This window comes from Populus euphratica, unplaced genomic scaffold (genome assembly GCF_000495115.2).
Source record: "Populus euphratica unplaced genomic scaffold, PopEup_1.0 scaffold54.1, whole genome shotgun sequence".
Classification (NCBI taxonomy): Eukaryota; Viridiplantae; Streptophyta; class Magnoliopsida; order Malpighiales; family Salicaceae; genus Populus; species Populus euphratica.
The window spans coordinates 607370-619964 of NW_011499910.1; the positions used below are offsets into that span (position 1 = coordinate 607370).

At 30.8% G+C, this 12595-nt stretch overlaps 1 protein-coding gene across 3 annotated transcripts; it reads right to left on the minus strand.

The window, feature by feature from the left end:
* Positions 1-8319: 8319 nt before the first annotated feature.
* On the minus strand, positions 8320-12028 carry LOC105133857 (phosphoenolpyruvate carboxylase kinase 2-like). 3 transcript variants are annotated; one of them, XM_011037985.1, is made up of 3 exons: positions 11793-12028; positions 9381-9987; positions 8320-8871 (listed from the first exon to the last, which is right to left on the minus strand). In XM_011037985.1, exons 1-3 carry the CDS (start codon positions 11967-11969, stop codon positions 8825-8827), a joined length of 831 nt encoding a protein of 276 aa, XP_011036287.1. In that variant the 5' UTR covers positions 11970-12028; the 3' UTR covers positions 8320-8824. The 3 variants fall into 3 exon arrangements, with proteins under 3 accessions (XP_011036287.1, XP_011036290.1, XP_011036288.1); XM_011037988.1 differs by lacking the exon at positions 11793-12028 and adding an exon at positions 10052-10857 and having other exon boundaries at positions 9381-9429; XM_011037986.1 differs by lacking the exon at positions 11793-12028 and adding an exon at positions 10047-10857 and having other exon boundaries at positions 9381-9424.
* Between the last annotated feature and the right edge of the window lie 567 nt (positions 12029-12595).

The following is a 12595-nucleotide window of genomic DNA, read 5'->3' on the forward strand; positions in this document are numbered from 1 at the left end:
TAAAAAAAAAATAAACTATACTAAATTATATAGGCTAAGAAGAATTACAAATACATAAGTTATATATAAAATAAGCTAGGAAATAAAAAAAAAATTAAGGTGATTGGGAGCTCCTAATAATTGAAACACTATGGGTCGTCTGCAAGTTCTTGACTGTAGTGTTGGAGAGTCCGTAAACCCGATTTTTATCGGGTCCACCAGACAATCTAACCTTCATCTACAAATTCTGATCGAATTTCGAATGGGTCGAAGCATCGTTTCCATATCTCTCCCTCAATCGGCTATTATAAGTCTTCTGAAAATGAAAAAAGAAATCATCATATTCAATTCAATAAAAAGAATAACTTACAAAATAAAATGATTGAACAAACATACTACAAAGTGTTGAGCACGGTTGTCAACGAACTGTTGCGCCTCTTTTTGGTGGTCTTGACTCCGCAGGTGCGTCTCAACAAACAGCTATATCGGGCTCTACTCACGTCCAAGAGACATAGCCTATAATGGGAAAAAAATAATTAATAATAAATTAATTTAATGATATATTTCATTTAAATTAATTTTACCATTCATTTCGCATGTGCAGCAAACAAAACAGAGTCGTCGGTGTGCGTTTTCACTGAGCCATGAATTGACCGATTCTGGTTGCCAGCATTGGATTGTAAGCATCGTGTGAATCACTCAGACATCAAGTGCTCAAGATAGTGCAGCCATATATATTCCAAAATGTATATCAGTTTGAAATCCCTCCAAACCGCAATGTTATTCCAACCTTAGAGACCCCTATCTGTCTCGGTTTTTTTTGTGTTTCATACCAAAAATCACGGAACCTACTTCGATAGCTGGACATTAAATTTTGAAACATAAATTGTTGTCTAAAAAAATATTATATTATTTTTTATGTTACCTAGTTGCTGCGTGATTTTCCCACACCCTCCTTACAATAGTGTCGTGTGCACTGTCTCAGTCGAATTTTTTCTGTGTATAAATAATTAGTTATTCCAACCTTAGAGACCCCTATCTGTCTCGGTTTTTTTTGTGTTTCATACCAAAAATCACGGAACCTACTTCGATAGCTGGACATTAAATTTTGAAACATAAATTGTTGTCTAAAAAAATATTATATTATTTTTTATGTTACCTAGTTGCTGCGTGATTTTCCCACACCCTCCTTACAATAGTGTCGTGTGCACTGTCTCAGTCGAATTTTTTCTGTGTATAAATAATTAATTTTAAATAAAAATAATAATTTATTTATAATTATATTAATAATTTATTAGAAATAAGCTGGAAATTAGAAATTCACACCAACCTTAAATCTGTCAAACCATGCATTGATATTACTGACTCCATTCAGGATGTCTGGATACCTAACTCCATTGAAATAATAAAATTTTCATTGATAATTTAAACACCAATGATATTACTCGGGCGGCCTCAATGTTCATGTACTTGAAAATAAATTAAATTAATGAAATATTAATTAATTGTTTATAAATTATGTTATAATTTAAAAAAAACTAAAATATTAACAAACTTACATCGAAAGGTCGTTCTTCCACTATGTATCAAACTTGCGAATGAATTGATATCACTGTGAAGGCACGTCGCTTGTGCGCTGTTAAACAATACTAGAAGATACAGCATCAATTTACATTAATGTTATTTTTAAAATTATTTTTGAATTTTATATTTATTTTTATTTTAGTGCTTAGATCTTAGCTAAATAGGACAGAATATTTAAACAAAATCTTAAATTAAAGATTTTCAATTATTTTCAAATAATATTTAAACTGAAATAATTAACAAACTTATATTGAAAGGTCGTTCTTCCACCATGTATCAAACTTGCGGATGAATTGATATCACTATAAAGGCATGCCGCCTGTGCGCTGTGAAACAATACTAGAAAATGCAGCATCAATTTACATTAATGTTATTTTTAAAATTATTTTTGAATTTTATATTTATATTTATTTTAGTGCTTAGATCTTAGCTAAATAGGACAGAATATTTAAACAAACTTTTAAATTTAAGATTTTCAGTTATTTTCAAATAATATTTAAACTGAAATACAGTGAAACAAAGCTTAGAATATAAAAAAAATTAAAAAAAATAAACTATACTAAATTATATAGGCTATAAAGAAGAATTACGAATACATAAATTATATACAAAATAAGGTATGAATGAAAAAACTAATTTGTAATTAAACTTGAGTTGGAAATTAATTTTCATTGATATAATTCCTAGTTTTTCTTGTATTTTATATCAAGTCATGGTAATGTCCTCCTTCCTTTCTATAAAAGAATACAGAGAATGTAAGTTTTTTTAAAAACAAAAATTATTAAATCCAATCAAATCTATATTGTTTTATTTTAAAAAAAATTTTGAGACTGTTTTCTTCTTTGATTCAATAAATTAGCACTATCTTAAGAACTGATTTGGTACTATATATATATATTGATAGTTTCTTTTTAAAATATTTTTATTTAAAAATATATTAAAATAATTTTTTATTTTTTAAAATTTATTTTTAACATTAACACATCAAAACAATTTCAAAACATTAATTGAAAACAAAAAATATTATAAAAACACAAGAACAAACTGTTTATAATTGTTCCTAGAAGATTCCTTCATCATTAAACCGTGAGTTTTTTTTTTTACAAAAAAATTATTAAATTCAATCAAATCTGTATTGTTTTATTTAAAAAAAAATCTTAGACTTGTTTTCCTCTTTGATTAAGTAAATTAACACTATCTTAAGAACTTATTTGGTATTATATTAATAGTTTCTTTTTAAAATATTTTTTTATTTAAAGATATATTAAAATAATTTTTTATTTTTTAACTTCAATACATTAAAATAATTTCAAAACATTATAAAAATACAAAAACAAATTGTTTATAAATGTTCCTAGAAGATTCCTTCATCATTAAACATTTCCTTCTCTTTTTTCTTTTCTTTTTTTCTTTTTTGGCCCCCACAGGAGATGTGTTTTTCTCATATTTCTGGTGGACTAAATAGATAATTTTACTGGTAAGGTCTCATTTTCCTTCAAAGAAAATGAAATATCCGTCTCTGTGTGGAAGCTTGACCCGAATTACACTCCTTACTGAACATCATCATGGCAAATTTCCTGTGGCCACCTGAACAAGTCAAAAGAAATGGCTTGATAAGTGCATGTGACCGTATTAACACCACACGAAGAAGAAGAAGAAGAAGAAGAAGATGCTTAGTAGATTCTTAGCCTATATATTTAGAAATCTGTCTTGACTAGTAGAGGAGCACTTGATAAATTGCTTCAGTCACGGGTTGGCTTTTGTTTTCTTTGCAAAACATGGGGTGTCTGTTTTTACGTTTCAATTTATCTTTTAAATTATTTTCATTTACAAAGCTATTAAATCAATATATTTTAGATATTTTTATGATTTTAATGAAATAATATGAAAAATAAATATGAAAAAAACTTATTTTTAATTAAAAAATATTTTTGTAAGAATAAAATGAATCACGTTACTAAAAGTCTATAATTAAAATGAAAAAGGAGAAGAAAAGGAGAACTCCTAAACATTAATTAAGAAAAGTTGCAGGCTTCTGGTTGACCAGACTATTAATTTGACTTTACATTCGATATTTCTAGACTCACTCTTTAAGGATTTAGGGTTTGATTCATATTTATTTATGTGTGTGTATTTTTTTATTTTATTTTTTAACATTTCGTTCCACGATCATGGCATATATATGACGTCATTGACGAACTAGAAAGAATTAAATAGCAAGGCCATTAATTTCGCCATCAATCTTCGACAATATTGCAAGTACCCATGTGAGCTTGCACCATGAGACGCAACTTGACATTAGGAAATCAAAAGAGATTTTTTTAGTGACATGGAAGGCTAGTTTGGGAGCCATGTTACCATCAAATTTGAATTAAAAAAAATATTATTTTATATTTTAAAATTATTTTTATGTGTTAATATTAAAAATAATTTTAAAAAAATAAAAAATATATATTATTTTAATATATTTCTAATACTATAATTATTACCACATTCTTAAACATAGCCAGTCTATTAAATCCTTGTTTTATATATAAGCTTTGGTTATTTAGCCTTTTTAACTTGGATATCTTGAGATTTTTCTAATTCTTTTTAGAGATTTACCTCCTTTTGATGTTGATTATATCATTTTCTATTTGGACTATTAAAAATAAGGTTTTAATTAAATTTTGAATAAATGTGTCTTTATTTTTATTTCTATTTCTATTGTTTATGTGTTCAGGAAACTGAAATGGTCAGATAAGAAATTAGGATTGAAAGAGACATTTGTAAACCTCCTTTGGCCACCAAGTTTTTGTGCGACAAATGATGGATTGGCCTAGAAAATTGGTAACGTGAAGACAGAATTGCTCGGGGGAGAAGGAAAGAAAGAAAACTAGAAACCAATTTCGCATCACATGGGTAGGTCCTAGCTAACTTCCACCTTCCACTAGTTAGTGGATGATTAGTGATTTTTATTTTTATTTTTATAATCTAAGTTCAGTACTTCATCACTTTTGGATGGAACTATTATAATCACTTTCATGTGATATTATAATATGTTTGGTTCTCAAGAAAACTGTTCAAGGAATTGAAGAAGGAATCCGTTTTTTCTTTTCTTGTGTTTGACATAATGATGATAACAATTTGTAATTAACAAAAAAAATTAGTGAAACTTATATAAAATAATTGTATATTAATTAACCAAATACTTTTAAAATTATAATCATGATAAATTTTTAAAGAATTGGAGTAGCCCTTTTCCTTTACTCCTTTGATCTTGAGGCTAATTATCTAGTAGTATCCAATAGTAAAGTTAGAATTGAAGTCCAAACATAGTTTAAATTTGCCATCACACAAAAAAAAAAAATACTTAGAAACTTGTTTAGAGTTTGAAAATTGAAGTTTAGGGTTTGAGAATTGAAGTGTTATGTTGGAATATTTTTTATATATATAATTTTGGTATTTAAACTAATTTTCATGTATTTCGGCTAATATTTTAAAATTATAAAGTAAACAATTATACAATGACATTTAAATTAATAATATCCAAATAAAAAACTTAAAATTTAATTAATTAAACTATATCCTAAAAACTATTTTATGGGACCATTTTATTAGGTCAAGATCACCTAGTATCTCTAGATGATGGAGATAACTTATCAAATTAGATGCCGGATATATTATCATACCTAACAGGTGATAAATTTTTAAAGAATTGAAGGAGTAGCCCTTTTCCTTTACTCTTTTGATCTTGAGGCTAATCATCTAGTAGTATCCAATACGTAAAGTTAGAATTGAAGTCCGCACATAGTTTAAATTTGCCATCACACAAAAAAAAAAAAACTTAGAAGCTTGTTTAGGGGTTGAGATTGAAGTTTAGGGTTTGGGAATTGAAGGGTTACGTGGGAATATTTTATATATATATAATTTTGGTGTTTAAACTAATTTTCATGTATTTCCACTAATATTTTAAAACTATAAAGTAAACAATTATATAATGACATTTAAATTAATAATATTCAAAGAAGAAACTTAAAATTTAATTAATTAAACTATATCCTAAAAACTATTTTATGGGACCATTTTATTAGGTCAAGATCACCTAGTATCTCTAGATGATGGAGATAACTTATCAAATTCGATGCCGGATCTATTATCATACCTAACAGGAGACCAAGCATGCTTGAGTCCCAAGTGATTGCTTTGTTTTTACACATAAAAAGATGGTCAAAGACTCCAAAAAATTGACACCTCTCCCCCTCTCCTCTGTCTGTACTTGTCTGGCCCCATGCCACTTCTGAAGAGCCCTCAACTAGGAACCATGATAAGCTATCAAAGAAGCTTCAACACCTGATCCCCATCCAGCAAGATTCATCACTCCCAGCTAGTCCCTCACCAGCCCACCTGCTGCAAAGTCCTTCTAGCTATTTTATTGTTTATTTTGAATTTTCCAGCTAGTCCCTCACCAGCCCACCTGCTCCAAAGTCCTAACTCTAGCTATTTTATTGTTTATTTTGAATTTACTTAGAAGCTTGTTTAGGGTTTGAGATTGAAGTTTAGGGTTTGGGAATTGAAGGGTTACGTGGGAATATTTTATATATATATAATTTTGGTGTTTAAACTAATTTTCATGTATTTCCACTAATATTTTAAAACTATAAAGTAAACAATTATATAATGACATTTAAATTAATAATATTCAAAGAAGAAACTTAAAATTTAATTAATTAAACTATATCCTAAAAACTATTTTATGGGACCATTTTATTAGGTCAAGATCACCTAGTATCTCTAGATGATGGAGATAACTTATCAAATTAGATGCCGGATATATTATCATACCTAACAGGAGACCAAGCATGCTTGAGTCCCAATTTATTACTTTGTTTTTACACATAAAAAGATGGTCAAAGACTCCAAAAAATTGACACCTCTCCCCCTCTCCTCTGTCTGTACTTGTCTGGCCCCATGCCACTTCTGAAGAGCCCTCAACTAGGAACCATGATAAGCTATCAAAGAAGCTTCAACACCTGATCCCCATCCAGCAAGATTCATCACTTCCAGCTAGTCCCTCACCAGCCCACCTGCTCCAAAGTCCTAACTCTAGCTATTTTATTGTTTATTTTGAATTTTTTTATTTTGGATTTGTTCATCTCTCGGGAGGCTCCCCGCAAGATTTTAAATTCATTTCTAGGGTACAATAATGCAAGATTCACCTGCTGTCTTGAGAGGGATCCTTTTGTCTTCCTAGATAGAGTAAGGCTTTTTTTTCTTTTCTTTTCTTTTTCTCAATAATGGATGTTGAATCCAATTATTTAATATGAGTCACACCATCTTACTCATGATAATGCCTCATTTTTACTTATTAAGTTAATTCATGCTAGATGTGATTTTAAATCTTAGTTATTAAATATAATCCGGGTTATTTTAATATAAGATTTGAGTTATAAATTGATACTAGTGAGTGAACTATATAAGATTTAAATTATAAATTTAATGATTTAAATAGTAAAATTATTATATTATTTCATGATTTAAAAAAATAAACAAAAGTTTTATTAAATTAAAGTTAACTCATTGAATTATTTATAAATTAATGTTTTTCAACACTGGATCTGGACTAGGGGGAGTGTGATTAATAATTAATTAGTTGGTATCAATCACACATCACAAGAAGGAGTTGGTGTCAAGCAATTAATGTTGCTGGCACAATTTTCAAGTAAATAGGACATTTGAGAACTCAATCGTCCTATTTAATATCTTAAGGAAAATATTATTTATTTGAAAAAATAAATAGAAATCAACTTAATTTTATCATACATAGATAGTTAAATCTATTTATTTATTTTAAAAAATATTAAATTAATGTTTTTTGATTATTTTAATGTAAAACAATGGTCTATTCTCTTAGTTACTAGTCACTTTTTTCCAAGTCTAGCCCCCTGCCCCAAGGGCAAGGGAGCATTGACTAATGCACAGTTTAAATCCCATATCTTAAGGCAAGAAATGGCATGATCCAAGCATATGCTGTGTGCAAAGGGTCTTCCACGTGTGTGGAAGCCGCCTGTAAGCATCAAACCTTTGACTTCTCTACGTGAGAAACACTCAACGGCTAGCATAAACTTGGGAGCTAAGACAACATTATTGATTCTTGAAGCACATTGCTCCGACAGCATCATATTATTAAATTTATTCTCGTTATTCGAATTAATATACTAAATTTATAACTTAAATTACATTACAAGTCAAGTTTTAATTTGAATTGATTTAAAAAATAAATTATCTATAATAAACGTCTGAATTCAAAAATATTAAAATTAAGATATGTTTTTTCTTTTAAATTGTTTTATATAAACAAAATTAATGACAGCATATGCCATGGCATATCCTTCAAACATGACTTCATGACAGCATGACGCAGCTTGCATTTACTACATGGCTACACAGGATATCCAACAGAAGTTCCACGCTCAGGTCCCACAAAAATTTTGTGGTTATTAGTGGTTTGATTCTGATTATTTTTTAAGTATTTTTATTTAAAAATTAACAGAAGTTCCACACTCGGGTCCCACAAAAATTTAGTGGTTATTAGTGGTTTGATTCCGATTATTTTTTAAGTATTTTCATTTAAAAATATATTAAAATAATATATATTTTTATTATTAAAAAATTATTTTTTAATTCTGAAAATACAAATAAAAATAATTAAAAAATATTTTTTAATTTATTTTTTAAAAACAGTTTGAAAAAATAAGGAAGCTATAACCAAGACAAGACGATATATTCACAGCAAAACCGGTAAAAAGTTAAAAGTAGAGACATCATATTAAAGTAGTAATATTACAAACTTTCTTCAGCTTTCTCACTTCCTTGAATTCTTTATAAAAAAAAAAAACAAGCAAAGGCGGGGAAAGACGGGATTCTCAACCATTTTCTTCTTAACTATCTACAGCCTCTCTTGGATTCTCTCCTCACACAGCATGAACAAGGCCAAAAAAGATAAAACCAAACAAAAAAGGGTCACAGTCCTCTGCAGCAGAGCCTCCCACGAGGGATGATGCCATGTGACTGTTTCTTTGTCCATTTCTCCCATCCTCTCTACTCTCTGGCATGGGAAAAACTGAGATTCTGGAAGTATTCACCACAGGGTTTTGTGCTGCACAAAGAAAAGTCGGGATCTTGTGACTTGATAGGTAGTTGTATATGTACACACCGCAGAGTGATACGCTATTAGCAGTACTTGCTTCCAGTGTATTTTCTTGGATTTTACAAGGGCAGATTAGACCATTGAAACTGTCTCTCCTCCACTCAAGATCCAGGGGTGCCCTGCATTTCACAAAGCACGAAACAGAGTGAGACTGATGATTTCGGAGCATCGAAAGAGTGATTCAAAGCCAGAGAACGGATAGATTTTATGTTTGGCTGAGGAGAGATTTGTTGAAAAAGAAAAGCCTTTTCAGCATTTTAACTGTTAAATTCTGTGATCGGAAGAAAACTCATCTTAAATTATCAAAAACAGAGGATTGTGCGATGAAGGTTCAAAAACCTGTTTGGTTAACAAGAAAATTGTGAAAATAAAGAAAGCACATTTCAGAAACCTAACTCATAAACTCATTAATCAAAACAAACCCCACTGCGAATCCTCAAGAAGATCACCAAAAGTTAAAAAAAATATATAAAACCCTGTTTGGTTAACAAGAAAATAAAGAAAATTCATTTCAGAATTCTAGCTCATGAACTCATTAATGAAAAAAACCCAGTTCAAGTCCTCAAAAAGATCATCAAAAGTCTCAAGACTTAACCCAAAAATCTCAAAAAAAATCGAAGGAACTTACTCAGAGCTTGCTCAGCTGAAAATCTCCTAGAAACGTCTCTACAGATCATCTTCCTCAACAGATCCTTAGCTTCTGGGGAAACATTTCTAAAAACCTTAGGCGGAAATCTCAAATTCCCTCTAACAACAGCCTCAAAAATCTCCTCAACAGTCTCCCCATAAAACGGAGGAAATCCAGCCAACATAGCATACAAAACCACCCCAGCACTCCACACATCAACCTTCTCATTATAATCCCTCCCCATCACCACCTCAGGCGCCACATAATACGGCGTACCCACCAGCCCACTCACCGTCCCCTCCTCCGCTACCCAAACAGCCGACCCAAAATCCGCCAACTTCACCCGGTCCATCTCATCAAACAATATGTTATCCGGCTTTATATCTCTGTGCACGATGCTAAATCTGTGGCAATGCGCTATTGCTGTCAACAACTGCTTCATTACAGACGCAGATATGGCTTCGCTGAATCCTCCATTACTCTTTATCAAACGATCATAAAGAGTATTCTGCTCGCATAGCTCTAATACCATGTCAAGAGAGTCTTCAGTATCGTAGACATCGAAGATTTCGACAATGTTTGGATGAGGAGACAGGAGGGACATGATCTTTGCTTCGTTTTGAAGACACAAAAACTTAATTTTTTAAAATATAAAAACAAACAAAGATCATCTTCCTCAACAGATCCTTAGCTTCTGGGGAAACATTTCTAAAAACCTTAGGCGGAAATCTCAAATTCCCTCTAACAACAGCCTCAAAAATCTCCTCAACAGTCTCCCCATAAAACGGAGGAAATCCAGCCAACATAGCATACAAAACCACCCCAGCACTCCACACATCAACCTTCTCATTATAATCCCTCCCCATCACCACCTCAGGCGCCACATAATACGGCGTACCCACCAGCCCACTCACCGTCCCCTCCTCCGCTACCCAAACAGCCGACCCAAAATCCGCCAACTTCACCCGGTCCATCTCATCAAACAATATGTTATCCGGCTTTATATCTCTGTGCACGATGCTAAATCTGTGGCAATGCGCTATTGCTGTCAACAACTGCTTCATTACAGACGCAGATATGGCTTCGCTGAATCCTCCATTACTCTTTATCAAACGATCATAAAGAGTATTCTGCTCGCATAGCTCTAATACCATGTCAAGAGAGTCTTCAGTATCGTAGACATCGAAGATTTCGACAATGTTTGGATGAGGAGACAGGAGGGACATGATCTTTGCTTCGTTTTGAAGACACTCTCGGTCGGTTGGATCCGTAAGGAGATTCTTGTCTACAGATTTACAAGCAAAGAAATCGTTCTTGATGGGTGAAAAACAACGAGAGATTGTGCCAAATCTACCGCGGCCGATCTCTTCACAAATTTGATAGTTGTTCTTTAGGGTCTCACACATTTTCTTGAAGGTTCTTTGGAGTTGGAGTTTCTTTTTTATTACACTAATTTTTTGTTACTATGTTCTTACTTTATAGAGGAAGAGACCGAGAGGTGAGGGAATTTGTTTTGGGAATATTCTTAAATTAAAATAGAATCTATGAACTGTAATTCAACTGGTGGGTCCGGCTAAAGTTATTAGGGTATTTCTGATTTTTTTTAAAAATAATATTTTTTAAAATAATATTTTTTCACTTTAAAAAATACCAAAATATTAAAATGATTTAAAAATATTTAAAAAATCAATTTAAAATAAAATATATATATAAAAAAATTTTAAAATATAAAAAAAAACAATTTTTTAGGATTTCAAATTAAAATGATCGAGAAGTGTTTTAGTAAAATCATCTAAACATTTCCCATCAAATTCCAATTAAATTAATTTTGATTTTTTAAATCAAAATAATATGAATTTAATTTAAAAAATAAAACTCTTAAAAAAACATATTTTAAATTAATATAAATCAATACAAGCTAGCTCACCAATTATATTTCCGAGTACTAAATAGAGTTTAGATTTAATAAATAGGAAATCCAGCCAACATAGCATACAAAACCACCCCAGCACTCCACACATCAACCTTCTCATTATAATCCCTCCCCATCACCACCTCAGGCGCCACATAATACGGCGTACCCACCAGCCCACTCACCGTCCCCTCCTCCGCTACCCAAACAGCCGACCCAAAATCCGCCAACTTCACCCGGTCCATCTCATCAAACAATATGTTATCCGGCTTTATATCTCTGTGCACGATGCTAAATCTGTGGCAATGCGCTATTGCTGTCAACAACTGCTTCATTACAGACGCAGATATGGCTTCGCTGAATCCTCCATTACTCTTTATCAAACGATCATAAAGAGTATTCTGCTCGCATAGCTCTAATACCATGTCAAGAGAGTCTTCAGTATCGTAGACATCGAAGATTTCGACAATGTTTGGATGAGGAGACAGGAGGGACATGATCTTTGCTTCGTTTTGAAGACACTCTCGGTCGGTTGGATCCGTAAGGAGATTCTTGTCTACAGATTTACAAGCAAAGAAATCGTTCTTGATGGGTGAAAAACAACGAGTGATTGTGCCAAATCTACCGCGGCCGATCTCTTCACAAATTTGATAGTTGTTCTTTAGGGTCTCACACATTTTCTTGAAGGTTCTTTGGAGTTGGAGTTTCTTTTTTATTACACTAATTTTTTGTTACTATCTTCTTACTTTATAGAGGAAGAGACCGAGAGGTGAGGGAATTTGTTTTGGGAATATTCTTAAATTAAAATAGAATCTATGAACTGTAATTCAACTGGTGGGTCCGGCTAAAGTTATTAGGGTATTTCTGATTTTTTTTAAAAATAATATTTTTTAAAATAATATTTTTTCACTTTAAAAAATACCAAAATATTAAAATGATTTAAAAATATTTAAAAAATCAATTTAAAATAAAATATAAAAAACTTAATTTTTTAAAATATAAAAACAAACAATTTTTTAGGATTTCAAATTAAAATGATCGAGAAGTGTTTTAGTAAAATCATCTAAGCATTTCCTATCAAATTCCAATTAAATTAGTTTTGATTTTTTAAATCAAAATAATATGAATTTAATTTAAAAAATAAAACTCTTAAAAAAATATATTTTAAATTAATATAAATCAATACAAGCTCACCAATTATATTTCCGAGTACTAAATAGAGTTTAGATTTAATAAATTTAAAATTAATTGATTTTATTGATGTATTTATTACTTTTTATAATAAAACACAAAACAATTTGAT